The sequence below is a fragment of the Theobroma umbraticum genome, unplaced genomic scaffold (assembly GCF_002168275.2).
Source record: "Theobroma umbraticum cultivar Fairchild unplaced genomic scaffold, ASM216827v3 scaffold_81.0, whole genome shotgun sequence".
NCBI classification, from domain to species: Eukaryota; Viridiplantae; Streptophyta; class Magnoliopsida; order Malvales; family Malvaceae; genus Theobroma; species Theobroma umbraticum.
The window spans coordinates 4,303,979-4,321,474 of NW_018397268.1; the positions used below are offsets into that span (position 1 = coordinate 4,303,979).

The window sequence follows — 17,496 nt, forward strand, 5'->3', positions numbered from 1 at the left end:
CACAGAAGCACCCAGGAGCGTTTCAAGTGCAGAAGCGCCTAGGGTGTTCAAAGTATAGAACCGCCAGAGCGTTACAAGCGCAGAAACATCTAAGGTGTTTCAAGTACAAAAGCGCCCAAAAGCGTTCCAAACTCAAAAGCACCCATGGGCGTTCCAAGCGCAAAAGTATCCAGGGTGTTCCAAGTACAAAAACATTCCAAGTGTAGTAGCACCCAAAGAGCGTTACAACCATAGAAACACTCAATGTGCAATGACTATATGTAGGGAAAGTGAAAGTAACTCAGAACAAATGGCAATGTTCATGAGTTACTTTCATATTTGGAATGTTCTAGAGAGTTTGGTTTAGGTGGCTTAAATAAAGATATAGTTAAAAGGACTTCCTTTTAATCTTTCCTGAAAGTACATGTGCTTTACCTCCTTCTTCTTTTTTTACTCCTTAAAAATACACGTGACACACTATCAAATGCCACTACTCCATTTACCAAAAACTTACGCCCACTACCCAACTATATGATCATTCTTTTAATATCTCATAAACTGTTTTAATTGTTCTTCCATAACAAGCACATTCTCTCATGATTGAACGTGCTCTCCTAACAACTCCTAAGAAAATGTCCCTGTTTAGTATAAATATGAGAGCCTTGAAAGTTGGAAAGAGAGGAGGATGAGAAACCCAGCAGAGATTATACTAAAAAGCTCTCTCAAGACTCCTCTATAAAGTCTTTTTATTCAGTCTTTTCTCATTCGCTGTCATCCGCCGTTCTGTCAACTCTTTCTCATCCCTTGCCACCTACCACTCAAAGTACTTACGCTTTAAGGACTGCTCCAGTTTTTCTCTCTGTCGCCTTTAGCGCATCTTGATTCATTCATTGCAACACGTCTTCTCTCTCTGACCAAAAGAACTCTTTACAAATATAAAAAAAAATAAAAATTTATTTAAAATTTTCTTAAATAGTTTAAGTGATTTTTCAAATATTATGTAAAAAAAAAATATTAAATAAGATAAAAAGGAGGTAAATACCAAAGTAAACAAATAATAAACATTAGAAAAAGTCAAATAAAATCAAATAAATGTTTGCATTTAGAGAAAAATATAGTCAAGAAATTGAACTGCATCGAGCAAAAAATTATTTTATTAAAGCATCAAATGATATCAAGAATACATAAGGGACTAGGCCTAGTTAGAGAATGAGCTAAAATATTAGCCTCCCTCCTATCATAATGGAAAGAATAACAATAAATTAAAAGTAGCTAAGCCTTACAATTAATTATCATTTATCAACAATCACAATTAACTCTCAAAGTCTAGTCTGTGTGTGATTGGAATTCACTTTCGAGCATGACTACTTGAATGAAACCCAACCCTAAATAATATGGCTAAGTAATTTTAATTTTTGTGGAGCTTAGGAGAAAGAGTGCCCACTTTCACTCTTCATCTGCCTCACAAATATATATATATATATATATATATATATATAACAAAAAAAAAGACATAATGCCAAAAAAATCCTAAATTATTAAAAAAATTTAAATAAACCTTTTATTCTTCTATTTTATTCAATTAAATTTGTGTACTTTTATTTTAAGTTAAATATAGCCTATAATTAGCGATTGATTCATTATTATTAATCAAAATGTTACTTGTTATTTTATATTCATGTAGCACTGACGTGGAATTGGAGTGAAGAGTTAAAAATGTTATATGATTATGTTATCATATCACATAAATATCTATTATAATAAGTTAACATATTATCTCAACAACACATAACATAAAATGATAAATAATATTTTAATTATCAATAATTAATTAATCATTAATGGTAAAGGCTCATTTAGTTCAAACTAAAACTATTAGAACTTAGTTAAATGTAATAAAAAAATAAAAATTTATTTGAATTGTTTTAATATAATTCAGGGACCATTTTAAGTATTATTAGGTAAAAAAAAAAGTAAAAACCTAAGAATATGCATTAATTTTTTAGGAAAAAATTTGAATAATTAAATCAAACATATGTAACTTAAAAAAAAGAAACAATATAATACTAAAATAAAACCATATGGAAGCAAAAGCAAAAAAGCAGAGCAAATGACAAGAAAAATAAACCTAAGAAGGGACAGCAAAAGATATGTTGCATATAAAAATATCGATCAAAACACATAAAAATTATAAGATGTGTTTTCGTATAGTCAATAGCCATATAGTTTTTGGCATAATTTAGGCAATTCTTAAACTGGTCTAATAATATTTAATCAAATCAAATTAAATTCATTATTTGATTAGCATATATGGAATGTGGTACTTAGCTAAGCTATGCAAGTAGGATAATTGCCTCTTTTGTGGGAAGTTTTATCGTTTATATACTTATATTAAGTTGATGGTTATACATGAATTGTTGTGCTTTACTTCATTTTTTATAAGATAAATAACTAGTTAAAATGTTTTATATTTATATTTACGATAGAATTTTTTAAAATTCATAAGCAGTGTTCAATAGTTATCATATATTAATTAATTATTTTTATAAATATACTTAAAGGGACATGTGTCAATCTTTTAGTCTGCTTTGTTGAGTTTGTATATAGTTAATTTTTCCTATTTTAAATTGCCAAACTTATATTTTGGATCTGTAAAAAAGAGAAATATTATATGTACTATCTATATTAGGCGATTGGTTCATAATCTGTCAAAATAAAGATTAATTAAATGTTTATTTTAGGATTTAATGTTTACCAAATTAACCTATTATTTCATTCAAATTAAGATGTAACATTTACAATCTTCTTCATTTTAAAAAATTCATAATAATAGTTATGTAAATTATTATTAATAGAATTAAGGGATTCAAATATATATATTTGGTAATGATTATCTTCTAGTAGCAACTGTTAATCCTTTTATCTATATTTACAAATTTTTATAATTAATATTCTTTTTATGAATACAATAAAAATTTTTATATATTAATTTGAACAAAATAATAAATTGAATCTTGAAATGATAAACATTAAACTCTAAAACGAGCATTTAGTTATCAAACTGGTGTACAACTCCTTTCACTAGTGCAGATTTTTACTTATTACATAATGCTTGGTCTATGTGGAAGACAGAGTTAAAAGATATCAAAAAGCATTTGATCATTTAGTTCATTAATTGTATATATTTTTTAAAAAAATTAAGATTTGAATGTTTTTTCTTTATTTTTAAAAAATAAAAATAATTAAGTCAATTATTGGAATAAATTTAGTGGAGGAAAGAAACCAAACTTGACTTTTCAAATTGAGATATATATGTATTTATTACAAAATTAAATAACTAAGTATTTTTTTTATATAATTCTGAGTTGTGACGTATGCTAATGTAAAAAATGTACGAAAAAGAAGGATATGCATGGTGTATACTAATATTTAAAGTGACATCTCTTTATGTTTCTTTTTGGCACTAACATTAATTAATTATATGAAGAAAAACAAAACATAGAGAACTGTTGAATCCAACATTCAATTTCATTTGGGATAATTAAAGTAAAGATTGATGGAAAAGACTTGGCATTAGAAACAACATGGAATTAGGGCGGACCCCACTTTGTATTTACAGTGGCAGAAGTCATAATCCATCCTTCAGTTGAACAAGATGCCATTTATTACCACCTACCTTTTCATTTATTTAATGACACATCTTAAAATTTGAGTTCACTTAGAGTAAATAAAATTTGTTTATTTTATTTATTATTTTTTAAAAATAAGATTTAATATTTAAAAAATTTATTATGTATGAATATTTATTTATCATAAAATAAAATAGAGTACCTATTCTTTATCATTAGATTTCAATAATTGTAAGTCAAGTTTTGTAGTGTATGAATATAAATGTATTTTTTTTTTGAATTTAAAGAAGAGAGATTCGAACTTTATCTTTGGAGATCATGCAATAATCAATGAGTCAGATACTTAGATGCATGTATAAATATTGATGTATGTATTTTTTTATTTCAAAAATTGAGTTTAAAATTATCTTTTTTAATAAAAATATAAATATTATTAATTAAATTGACCCATTTTGATGTGTTTCACAAAATAAAATAAATAATGATATTTGCAAGTCTTGTTTTAGTAATAGTGAAAAACTGTCTTTTTTTTTTGTTTTAAGATTTTATTAACAAATATATTGAAAATGATTATCAAGATTACTATGGTTACAATTTTATTTTGGTGTATTATTTTTTGTTTCAAATCAAGATGTAACTTTTTCAATTTTATTCTGTCAAGAACAAATTAAAGACAAAAGTAAGTAATTATCGTTAATGGGACTAACGGAAGCCACTTGACTATGCTTGCTAACAGACATAGATTTACAACCATTAGTCCCATTCGTTTGTTTAAAATGAATAAAATAAAAAAAATTATATGATAATTTTTTTTAAAAAAAGTTGAATTTTGAAATGAATAATTTCATAAATTTTATATTCTAAAATGAACATTTATTAATCAGATTAGTAACAAATTAATTCTTATCACCATCTTAAATTTTGACTTTCATCTATGGATATCTACATATATAGCATTGTAAGTCTTATCACCATCTTAAAAAATTTTCCTTTAAGTTTGATTGAAATCTAGTGATAACATCAAACCCTTTCTCATTACATCTGTCCAATTTGTTCAGATTAAAATTTGAAAGATATATTTTCTTTCAAGTACTAACTATTTATAGCTAAATAGACCCATTGTTAGTATATGGCATTTTTTTTTCCAAAAAAGAAAAAGAAAAATACAGTTGCAACCATTAATTGTTAGATTTATCGTCATAATTTTGTTGATTAATTGAAAGCAAACAAACAAAAAATATCCTAAGAAAAGGCTATTAAATATGACTAAACTACCAGACCAATTAATGCAAGGTGATGTTCCAATTAGCAATCATCGAGTACTGAAAAGGATAAAGAGATAGCAAACATCATATCACTTTTCTCTCAAAACCCATAATTATTGGTGCTTTGTTACTACATCTACTTCAACATTTATTGCATGCAAGAATTAGTGGCTAAAATCTTTTTTTTTTTCATAATTAATTACTATTGGCCACGTCATTTTCTGGTTTCAAGAGTTATGAATAAAGATATCAATAAATAGGGTATTCATTATTTTTTATGTATTCTATCTAGAACTTTATTATTTGAAAAGGTAAGAAAATTTTATAAATACTTAATTAAGTTTTTGAATTGTTATTTGAACTCGTACTTAAATATCTTAGATTGTTTGTTAAATAAATTAATAATTATAATTAATATATAAAAAATAAATTAATGTATTTAAAATAATTAATGAATTTTAATAAATACTATATTAATTATAAGGAATTTGTAAACAAATATATATAAAATTAAAATTTAATATTAAAAATCATTATTTATAGTCGAATTTAAATAGTGAGTACATTAATATCACAATCTAAAACCTATCTAAATTTGTAACAAGTAATAGTTTTACTATTTGAACCTGATTATACGATACTCTAACTTACTTAATTAGAGTGTATAGTCACCCTGTGACAGAAGTCTTAACCATACCAAATTTGCAACTGGGCTATCTCCCAGTAAATGGAGGATAGACTCATCCTCCACATCGCATTGCAAACATTTAGGATCATCCACCGTATGACGACGTTGTCTCACCTTGTTAGTGAGAATTCGGTCATGTAGACATCGTAGTAGGAACATTGGAATCTCATGAGGCTTTGCCATTTCCATGCTATGTTCCACACGCCACTGTTCAATAACTGAGCTGTTCCCAAAATGCAGTTTTTGGGTTTCAGAAAGCAGGGCTTGTCAGATTTGTTCAGCAAGAAAAGCTCAATTGAAACTCTGCAAGTATAATTTTGCAGAAATGCAACAACTTTTATTTATTAACTATTCTACAACAGTTTCATATTGCTATGATACATGCTTATTCCAAGCAAATATTACATTTATATACTACAACATGCCCTGTCTTGCATTTCCAGTTCACTCTTCCTCAGGGTAGGCTTCAAGAAACTCTCTGATTTTCAACCGTTCTTCCTTTGTAAGACCAGGATCCTCACTAGTCAACCTCTTCCGAACTACCCCATTAACACTGCTTGGATCATTGTTCACAACCTGCATTGAGAGGAAAATAAACATCAGAGATTTTGCATGAGACAAGAAAGTACAAGATGGTAAAAAGTGCCTAGTTGGTGGAGGGCTGGTATAAAAGAGAAAATTATGGCCAGCCATTAGAGCTTTTCCAGATTATAGTTGAGGCACCCTAAATATACTTTGAGCTATTCCTGAGTAGTGTCCTTCGTGGACAAGGTTTTTTCAACTACAAGTGCTAATTGGAAGCATGCACAAACAGTCCCGGTGGCAAATTTTTTAGAAGGTTTCAAAGTTTCAATCAGCTCGAACTAAAGTTCAGCTTTCTAATATGATCCATCGGAGATGACCAAACACCTCCTGAACTAATTTATACAAAAGCACAGGCTTGTGAACAACCTTTAATACAATCCATAGATTATAGAATTGAGTACACAAGATTGAGCTTTCCCCTTGCCATCCAGACAGTAGAAACTGAGAACTTACATGAAGAAAATTGTTGACATGGCCATCTTGGTTAGGAGTTGTTACCAGCTCAAATGCATTGTATGTCCATTCCCCATCCACTATATACTTGTACTCATAGCGTCCTTCCTGTTAAAGAAAGAGACAACATACTATAATCTTATAATCTGGTTTAGTTATATTGACATGAGTTTCCATTTTCAAGGTAGCATTTCTCTAAGTAATAATCTATACATCGACAAATATACCTCAGGTAAAAAATTCTATACTAAATAATTTACACCTGCACCAGGTCATTATGTTTCTGAACCTGAAAGCTATAGCCTATATATATTATCAAGTTATGAAATAAGAATTCTAAGCCATGTTTCCATGAATATTAGACCTGACACAGGCAAGGACATGACAATATGAAGCACTAACATGAATTGCATTAGAATTGGTCCCGAGGAGAATCCAAATCAAGGTGCTTAGAATAAATGAAAAGTTAACAAAATGCTCATGGATCTTGATTCTTCAATGCATGAATAGCTACTACGCATAAATTTAGGTGCCGACAGGATGCCTAAATGAATAAGACTAAAAGAGAAACATGAAAGAAAACAAGAAAAGCAAGATCAAAAAAGTTGTGACTGGTTAAATGTAGAAAAATTGTTAACGCAGGGGTTTGAAACACAAAGACAAATGGAGTAATATGTTTTTGATTTGAAGAACTTCAAGACAATAAAATGCATTCCTACAAACAAAAGACACTTACAGGCAGTTCTCTCTGGAGAGTCCATGAACCATGCTCGTTGTCAAACTTCAAAGGCATTCTCTGGATAAAAAGACAAAATACATAGAATGATCAACAGCTGGAAGTGAAAGAATTAATTAATATATCATCTCAAAATAACGAATCATTCCAATCCAATGAACTCTTCTTATAACTCCTTTTAACTTTTGCATGAAAAGGGAAATAAGATCCAAACAAATAAATCAGTCTTTATCCAATGTAGTTGACAAATCTCAACTCATTATAAAGAAAAACAAGAACCCAGTACACGCACAACAATTAGTTTGTTTCCATATGACATGCTGGATATGGCTTCAAAAGCTACCCTTAGGAATACAGGCCCCCCTTTGAACACCAGATTATATCCGCATAGGATGGCTTTTGTACAATACTGAGTTTTATGTGCCTTTTAAGGAAAGGATTAAAAGTAAATTCAAATGACACATCTGGGGCAGACCTGATGAAGATATCCCGAAGCAAAGTTCCTGATTCAACTATCTGGCCTATTGTTAAAACCATCCAAAACTTATTTTCTATTGTATATGCTATGTTGTCCATATTACCCTTTTTTTTTAAATTGACGTTCCATGTTATATTCAAACTTCAAAGTGAGGTCAACCAAGTTTTAGTCTACACTGGTTTGAACTATTTTCTCTTTTTGGGTTTTCCCACTATAAAACATTTATTAAAAAAAAAAAGTAGGCCAATTCAATATTATGGATAGCTTGGTCAACTCATTTAAAAGAAAAAAAGAAAGAAGTGCTAGGCCATAAATAGATATAGGGAGAAAAGATGATATGTATAAGAAATGGAGTAAATGAATCAATTTTATCAAAAGTTAAGGAAGATGGCTACAAATGCTAAACATCACTTTCAAACCTTGCATAAGTGTTGCACAATAACAAAAGTGAGATCTTGACACTAAATATACTTATGAATATTAAATCTTGACACTAAATGATATGTAGAATAGGCTATCTTTGTCGACATATAAAATATCTATCTTATCATATCCTTCATCCTTCCTAATTATGTTTGTACCAAACGTAAGAAAGGATAAAAATAATCTAATCTTATCATCATTCTTTTCTTGTCTTATACTCTTCAAGTCTTCATACTGTACTGCACCGAAAGCAACCAAGAAGTCTGGGATGTGCAGATAGGACAAGACTGAATGCAGACAAAAGAAGAAACTGGAAACCCCTATGAAAACTCTCTAGATTTAGACGGAAAAGCACATGATACACCTGTTTAACAAACTGCTGGAATATGCAGAGAGAAGTCTTTATTGGGGATGAATGAGTTTCTCTGGAATCGATATTATTCAATTGAGAAAAACTGCATTGATATTTGTTTCCAACAATTGATCATCTTCACATTAGTGAGAAAAACAAAAGGTATATATTAGGACTGGAACTTCACCAATCTGCTGGAATGAGGAACTGTTTGACTAGACTAGCTCTTGTTAGTCACCAAATAAGTCGCAAGGTTTTCAATCTCATATTTTATGAGGAATTTGGGTTAAAAATAACACAGTTCTTTATTCTGAAGGACTAAATAAAGTATCCAAGGAAATTCTTACACCTCAGTGGGCTAAAAATTAATAGAAGTCCATTACCTGGCCCCACCCAAAATCAAGTCCAGAAACTTCCACTGTAGAGCACTTGCTGTCTTCCCATGTCAAAGTCACAAGCTCCCTCTTAAGATCTGTAAGCTTTACATTGAGAAAATATGATAAAATGAGTTTGCAATAACTTCCCATTCAATATATAATGCTTATATACATTAAAAAACGCACACACACACACAACAATCAAATAATGAAGCTAGTGCTTTAGTGAGTACTGCAATTAACATTGTATTACACACCAGAAAAGCAAATTTTTTTGCAATGACTACATGATGCTTATGCTTTAGCAAATGCTGCAATTAAGATTGTATTACATAGCAAAAAAATAATGTTTTGCAATTTCATGAACTTATGAAGCAAAGAATGAAATAGCTTTTTCTACATTTCTTAATTGGGATAATGTCACATTTGACCCCTATAATTTAGGAAAATGTCTAATGTGGTACCTGTACCGAAAGAATGCTAAATGTGGACCCTTTCTAATAAGAGCTAATACTCCAGAAATTATAAATGCCAAAACAGGAATAGCACTTGATATTATTAGAAATGCCCAGAAAATATCATATTCGTGAAGCGGAAACATAGACAAACCCCTATGAATGTGAAAAATAGACCAGATTAGTTGATTCGCCTTGGAATTCATTGTCAAGTCATCCAAACATCTAAAAAGAAAACAAAACTTTAAGCTTCAAATTATTACACCTATAGTAATAGAAGGAAAATGACTCACAATATCAGCAGTTGCACTTTTGATGGCATCCAGTTTAGGGAAGCATGACCGTTTGCTCTGAAAGAGAAGAAACAAAATGATATACCAGAGATGTTATAAAGTAAGCTACGCACATATTGATAATGCAAAAACTTCTTTTTCAAGAATCATTTACAAAGAAAAAGAGAGAGGGAAAACAAAAAAAAAAATTCTAGAGATCACTATCACACCAGTGTTGACCAAAATTTACAAAACCAATTCCAGAATTGAACTAAAGTAACTGTTAAAAACTATATATATATATATCTAAATTTATAACCTGAAATTACATCCATGAAAAAAATCAAGTAACAAATCACGTATTCTAGTTTTGGGAAAAATGGGGACTCTAGGGTTTGTTTTCTGTGAATAATAAAAAAAAAAAAACTGAAATCTGACCGTCCGCACTAACTATTGAGTACCCTATATATCTGCAGGCACAAGGTGCTGCTCCTCAAAATAACTTGAAGGCAGTAGGTCTTGTCATATTGATAAAGGAAGCTGTTCAGACACACAAAGATCCTTGACATTAGATTGTTGCCATTTCAATTGGGGGATTCTCAGCCATGTGGCTACATGCACAAGTTAGGGTTTCATAAATTAATTACAAATATGTCCTTACTGTTAAAAGTATTGATTCAAGATAGAGTTCATCAACTATGAAATGGTAGAAATAAATCCCTGCATCCAAAATGCATTGGCCCTTCTAATGATTGTAAATCCATTCATACATTTAAATGGGCGGAGCCTGTTTAGGTCTCAGATCATTGTCCCAAAAGAAATGATACGCGTGGAGACAAAAAAGAAATGATAAGCATGGAGACAAAGGCAAAGATACCAGCAGCACTCTGTGAGCTTCGCTAAGTTTATAGCCTTGAACCCAGAACATGTATGCCATCTGTCATTGATAACAACAAAAATCTACAGATCAGTTTAACAGATAGATTAGAGCAACTGAAAGATTGCTCATTCCAAGAAAATTGAGCTTTCAAGTCTGGACGGCCAAAGACATGTTAGAAAAATAAATGAATCTAATACCGCAACAGCAGGAGCTCTTCCAAGTCCAGCAGTACAATGTACATACGTAACACCTCCATTCCGATTTATGGCCTTGTATAATTTGCTAACCACAGCTGGAAGCCGCATCCGTAAATCAAATGAATCAAAGTCCCTGCTTCACCAATTATTGACCTAACTAAATTAGTCACAAAAAGGACTTAAAATAACAAAAACAGCTACTTCAGCTTAACAAGTTAAGGTATCAGTCATACATAAAAAAAGTTGTCTTTTGACAAGAAAAATTGATAGCTAATTTCACTCATAGCATTACAAACAATGCTTTTCACGATGAAAACTCATTAAAATGTAATGACCACTCAATTGTCATGTCTGACCTTATTTGAGCACGTATGTGTTCAATATCACTGCATTTCTCGGCATAATCTTGAATGGCACCAATATCAACCCCAAAATATCTGGAAATTGTAGTAAAGGAATCACAGCACTTACTTATTTGCTAAACCAATCTTGTTAATCATTGTCCAAATGACATATCTCACAAACAATCATGCACACAGAAATACGTAAGAGCAATTAGTTACTTCCATTTTTCAATTATCAAATCATAAATTTAGATGGCACTTCAATGACAATAGTGTCTAGGATACTCCAAATCTGGATCTTGCTGCAAGCAAAATATGGTTTTCACTCCGACTTTACGAAGCTTGTCAACATCTTCTGGAGTCTATCAATTTGAAGATGGAAAAAAAAATCAGGTAATCATTTCAGAGAATTATTTTCAATTATTTACTTAGAAACGAGAATTACCTGCAGACATGAACCCACAATCAGGTCTGGACGGATGAAGTTATAGTTCATTCCCAGTTCATGCCTATAAGTCAAAACTGCAGCAAACCACATAACAAATGATTAACAACAACTAAACCTAGAAGAAACAAAATTATAAAATAGAGAAATAAGAGCGTAACGATACCACTAAATTAAACACTAACATATTAATTTATCATGTTGAAACTTGAATGTTGAGGCTGCCAGAAAGTATCTGGCAGCCACTGAATTGTTCAACACTTCATATTAAGAAGATCTGTCTGGTAGCTGTGAGCATTTACAGTAAGGTTTAGCTTACATTTTTGTACCCCACATCAAAAGGAACAGCACTGACCAAGCTTCTGACATGAAAAATGCCAGCCACACCTAAATGCAAGCAAACCTTCCTCAAACTTAAAGCAAAAGCACAGCAAAAGTGAACTTACCAGCACCCATTGCTTCTGTCATATTGTGACTATATATCTCGGATTTTCCCCCCTCTGATTCAGAGCTACTCTGCTTTGCACTTGATGTGGAACCGGAAATTGCCTGTTGAAAAAGAAATTAGTAATCCAAAAGACAGTTTACATACAATCAAGCAGCATCTTGAGCAGCATGCAGAGAATGGCATTTTTCATCATAAACCAAATTAATTTAATCATCATATATAGACTGCCAAAAGGTTACTAAACCTCCTAGTACAATTTGGGCGCAATCATCATTTTGATTTCACATGTTACAGGTTTAATGCAAACAGAAAATTAACAAATCCTTCATTTCATATTAAATGCAAAAATTCAGTTAGAACATAGGCACTAACTACAACAGCTTAATCAGTTTCCCTTGATAAAAACTTAAAAAGCTCTTTTGATAACCTTCTCATTTCCAATCATAACTACATAAATTCAACTCAGTGAACTAAACAGTTATAAATAAAACATGTAATCACCTTATTCAATAACACCATCCATTCATAAAGAGTAAAGGACCAAAGAGAGAAAAAAAGAAAAAGAAATATTTTAATCCAAGAAGAAAAGTCAAAGAATTCGAATCTTTAAAAACAAATAGATCAAGATGAAGAAAAAAAAAAAAAAAGATGAAGAAAAGAAGTGTACAGAGTCTACAGTGAAATTAAATCTTTAAAGCTAAAACTAAATTCTAATGAAAACCCAGATAAAGACTCTGAAATTCATGGATAATTCAGTTACCTTAACTGCCATACTTCTCGGTATATCACTAAAATCCATCCCTCCCTACATTAAACCAAACAATTCAAAAACCAACAAAAACAGTAAAAGATAAATCACACACACATCAATAATTATTAATGTTGATATTATATAAGAGTAAAGATTAGAAGCTGAAAAATTACCATCATATTGATGGAGCATGAAAAGGGTTTTCTTGGGTCGCTCTTGAAACCTTGAAATGGCCATGCATAGGATCTGAATCTATTCCAAAATAAAATTTTAAGCAAGCTTTTGGATTAGACCCATGTTAGAAAAAAGCACTGGAATATTGAAAAGATTAAAAAGAAAGGATTTTGAACAGACCTTGGAAGATTCTGAAGACAATTCATAGTCGATCAGAAAGGAAAAAATATATCTTGAATATGACAGAAAAATCTTAGTTGCAGTGGTGTGAAATTTTTGTTGGGGGTTTCTACTACCGGGGTTTTATAGAAGTTGGCTCGGAGAATTAAAAAAAGGATTGCTTTTTAAAACAATCTCAATAATGCCATTCAGAGCAATCTGTGGGACCCACTTTCCTAAGATGTTGGATCCCCTGCGTTGGTCGTGTATCATTTATTATTACTATTTTCTATTTATATAAACTTATGATATTTTAACAATATTAGAAATAAAAATCATAATAATATAAAAACGAAAAAAAAGAGGAAAAATTAAGTATAATTTTTTTTATGATCGAATAATTTATTAAATTATGAGTATAAGAGTAAGATACATTGTGCATCTGAAAATTTTTTACTTAAAAAATTAAATTCAATTTTTTTCATTAAATAATAATAATAATAATAATAATAAAACTGTGACATTTGAGTTGTCGGGTTTGGCATAATTGCAAGTATCCTTCCTTTTGAAGGGGAAAGAAGGTTCTATCGAATTAAGATTCTATGATCTTTGCTCATATTGAAAAATCAAGAGTTAATATTTTATTTTTGAACGAAAAAAAAAAGAAAGAAGAAATGTTGTGATTTTTCTATTAGAACGATACATATATTTCATAATCACCTAATTATTATCCTTAAAAGATTTTTTTTTAATTTTGTGATAAAATAATAGATTAGAGAATTGAATTATGACATTTTAATAACCAAGTTATGTGCTCATGGCCAGCATGTATTAGGGTTTTGATTTTCTCTATTAATAATGATTAAAACAATTATAAAATACAAATTTGACTATAATAAGAGATACAAATGTATAAATCTTTATTAATTTATTAAGGAGAAAGGTAGTGTTGCAACAAGTAAAATAAGATTGGCTAGAAATGATAGAGAGATAGATTGAAGCAGCGTTTGAAGTGTTAAATGCTTGTGACATGAGTTGAGAGATACAAATTAGGAGAAAGTAGAGAAAGTGTCGTGACGAAGTATGGCAGAGAATAAGAGGGAAAGTGCTAAGTTAAAAAGAGAATGTGTTTAGGAAAAGTTTAGAAACAACTTTTTAGGAGAGAATATCTTAGGGATGGAGTCCATTGAATTTCTAGTCCTTTTGATGAATTGTTGAGGGTCCTATATATATATATATATATATATATATATATTAAGTAGAAACGGTTTCTTACAAATAATTAACGAGAAAGTGTTTATTAGATATTATGGGAAAAACATGTTTAAATAGAACATGTTTATCAAGGGAAGAACATATTTATTATGAAAAATATGTTAATCATATCCATTATGAAAGAATGCGTTCATTGTAAAAATATCCCGTATATTAAGTAGTCAACGGAAATATTAATTTAATAATATAGTGACAGTTAGTATTGCATCATGTGTTTTTTGAAAATAAGAGAAAAAGAAGAGCACTTATGCTAAGAAAAAAAGAAAGGTAAGAATAGAACTTCTTAATTATCTTTATATTTGAAACGTTAAATCAAACTCTTTAAAACATCTCAATAATAAAATTAACTTATGAACTGTAATCATTATGTTTATTTTTATTTCGTAAGATAACTTTTACAGAAATGATTAGTTCTTTAAATAGCAAATATAAAAATATTAAAAGAGAATCATAAATATGAGTTTCTATTAGAATTATCGTTAATTAAACAATGCTCAGCTGGCATGCAAGGATACTTAATTTACCACAAAATTTCATTTTGATTTATAGCTAATATTCTCAAAGACTGGGTCAGTTTTATTTGGTAAAGGGGTTTGAAATACTTGGTTCGGTATTCTTTTAGTTAAATAAAGGAGGGAAGCAACACTTAGAAGTATCCACGGGCTGGGTCGCCTGCCTAAGCCCCAAAGCTTGGCCCAAGGCAGCCGGGCTTGGCTATAAATATTTAAATCTAAGCTTGAACCAATACGATCCAACTATATTTTTATATTAATAAATAATATCTAAATATTAATATGACATATATATTTTCAATATTTTAATAATAATTAAAACTTATATGGGTTGATTGAGTCAAAATCAAGCTTAAATTTATAAAGTGTAAATTGGGCTTAAATTAGCTCGACTTAACTCATAAATGTCTTATGATAATTGCATTAGTTTGTGTTCTTAATGAAAAGTATAATATTTAAGAAAAACTTTTCAATTATTTAAAATTTTTTTGTTGTATTTTATCAAGTTTTTATATTTTTTATTCTAAGTTAAATAAATTCTTATGATTAATGATTGATTAATTGTTATTAGTCAACATAACACTTATCATTTTCTGTCATGTGATATTGGTGTGATATATTGACATGTTGATGTGATATGATGATATAATTACATGATATTTTTTACTTTTCATATTAATTTCAAAAAATATTTTAATTAATAATAATTAATCAATTGTTATTGAAACTTAAGTCTGTACGTACCAATCCAATTCAAAGCTTTTGTATTGAAACTTAAGTCTGTTTTTTTCAAAAGAAATTACAAGACATCAATCGACTCATCACTACTCAGTCTGATGGGATCCATGGCAGCCGAAAATTCTCCCTTCATGACACAACAAGAATGCTTTCTGGAAACTTGTCAATGGCCTGTTAAGAGAATTTTGACAGTAATTTTATTAAAATTTAATTTAAAAACTATGTGCCAATGATTATCTGTCAATGATTAGAACTGGGGGTTTTCCAATCACTTCATGTCGCTGGTTAAAATGCTATAAACAGATGGTGAGAAACACGTTTTCTAGAATATCCCAAGGCTCAAGAATGGATTCTATAATGTCTCTTTCCAAGTTTAGCAATTATGGTTAAGGTTAATGGATCCTTTTGCAATCACCTTCTTGGTGTTGCTATGTATGAACATATTTACTCATAGCTTCTGCATCAGAATCCACAACAGTACTTGCATTAAAAGTGAGAAGCAGGCTCTTTTGAAGTTTAGGCAGGATCTCCAAGACCCTTCAAACATGTTAGCTGATTGGACCAGTAATAGAGATTACTGTAATTGGTCTGGCGTTGTTTGTGACAATGTAACTGGCCATGTTACTGAGCTACACCTTGGAAGTGCTTAGTGTGGGTTTGCATCAAAGGCTAAAGCTGAAGCGAAGTTAGGCGGTAAGTTTTATCCTTTACTAGATTTGAAGTCTTTATCTTGCTTGGATCTAAGCGATCATAATTTTGGACAAACTCCAATCCCTACTTGGTTTTGGAACTTGACTTCCCATCTGCACTATCTGAACATCTCTAGAAATCAATTCCTTGGAAACATTTCAGATTTACTCACAATGAGTCATCCTTCTATTGTGCTAGACTTGAGTTCCAACAACTTTAGCGGTCCATTTCCTCGTATCTCTGTCAATGTGACTGGTCTGGATCTTTCTAAAAATGCCCTGTCAGGATCTATTTCCCTTTTTTTTTTGCTATAGAATGTATCAGCGGATAAGATTGGAAGTCCTCAATCTTAGCTATAATCTTCTTTCAAGAGAAATACTAGACTGTTGGGAGAAATGGCCAAAATTGGTGGCCATAAAATTTTGTAACAACAGTTTTAGTGGTAAGATTCCAAGTTCCATGGGAACCTTAACTCATCTTCAATCCTTGCACCTGCGCAACAACAGTCTAGTGGGTGAAGTGCCCTTCTCTCTAAGAAATTGTACTGAATTGCTCACTGTTGCCTTTGGTGCTAATCAACTCTCCGGAGAAATACCACCATGGATGGGAGAGAGGCTCACAAAATTAATTGTTATCATCCTAAAAACAAACAGATTTCATGGTCCTATACCGGAAGAATTTTGTGCCCTATCTTCTCTTCAAATCTTGGACCTCTCGCACAATAATTTATTAGGAAGTATACCAAGCTGTATAAAGAATCTTAGTGCGATGATCTCAAGAAATAACTCAGATGGCAAGATATCTTATCACACCTCCAAGGGATGCTTTTTTGATGATGTAGCACTTGTGGTGAAAGGAGTGGTAATGGATTATAGCGCTACCCTTAAACTACTTGCATTGTTGAATCTTTCTGACAACAATTTATCAGGTGACATCCCTGAGGAGTTGACAAGTCTCACAGGTTTAATATCATTGAATTTGTCAAACAATCTATTGGTTGGAATGATTCCAGATAATATTGGTGCCATGAGATTATTAGAATGTGTTGATTTATCAAAAAACAATCTTTCTGGTCGAATCCCACTAAGTATGACTGAGCTAAATTCTTGAGTTACCTCAACTTGTCCAATAAAAAGCTCACTGGAGAAATCCCATCAAGCACCCAGCTCCAAAGCTTAAGTGCATCTAGCT

At 30.6% G+C, this 17,496-nt stretch overlaps 1 protein-coding gene across 1 annotated transcript; it reads right to left on the bottom strand.

Moving 5' to 3' along the window:
• Positions 1–5,844: 5,844 nt before the first annotated feature.
• On the bottom strand, positions 5,845–13,221 carry SEX4 (dual specificity protein phosphatase (DsPTP1) family protein). Its single transcript, XM_021440470.2, has 14 exons — positions 13,112–13,221; positions 12,931–13,009; positions 12,767–12,811; positions 12,005–12,107; positions 11,559–11,635; positions 11,399–11,475; positions 11,126–11,206; positions 10,770–10,902; positions 10,570–10,629; positions 9,714–9,770; positions 8,972–9,067; positions 7,336–7,395; positions 6,600–6,707; positions 5,845–6,137 (listed from the first exon to the last, which is right to left on the bottom strand). Exons 1-14 carry the CDS (start codon positions 13,135–13,137, stop codon positions 6,006–6,008), a joined length of 1,134 nt encoding a protein of 377 aa, XP_021296145.1. The 5' UTR covers positions 13,138–13,221; the 3' UTR covers positions 5,845–6,005.
• Between the last annotated feature and the right edge of the window lie 4,275 nt (positions 13,222–17,496).

What these genes read in the sequence shown, in the direction of transcription:
- SEX4 (XM_021440470.2), bottom strand. Translation starts at nt 13,137, where the DNA reads ATGAATTGTCTTCAGAATCTTCCAAG. An exon ending in CATGCTCCATCAATATGATG is followed by an intron (nt 12,812 to 12,930) that starts GTAATTTTTCAG and finishes GGTTTAATGTAG; the next exon opens with GGAGGGATGGATTTTAGTGA. An exon ending in GAAGAGCTCCTGCTGTTGCG is followed by an intron (nt 10,630 to 10,769) that starts GTATTAGATTCA and finishes TATCAATGACAG; the next exon opens with ATGGCATACATGTTCTGGGT.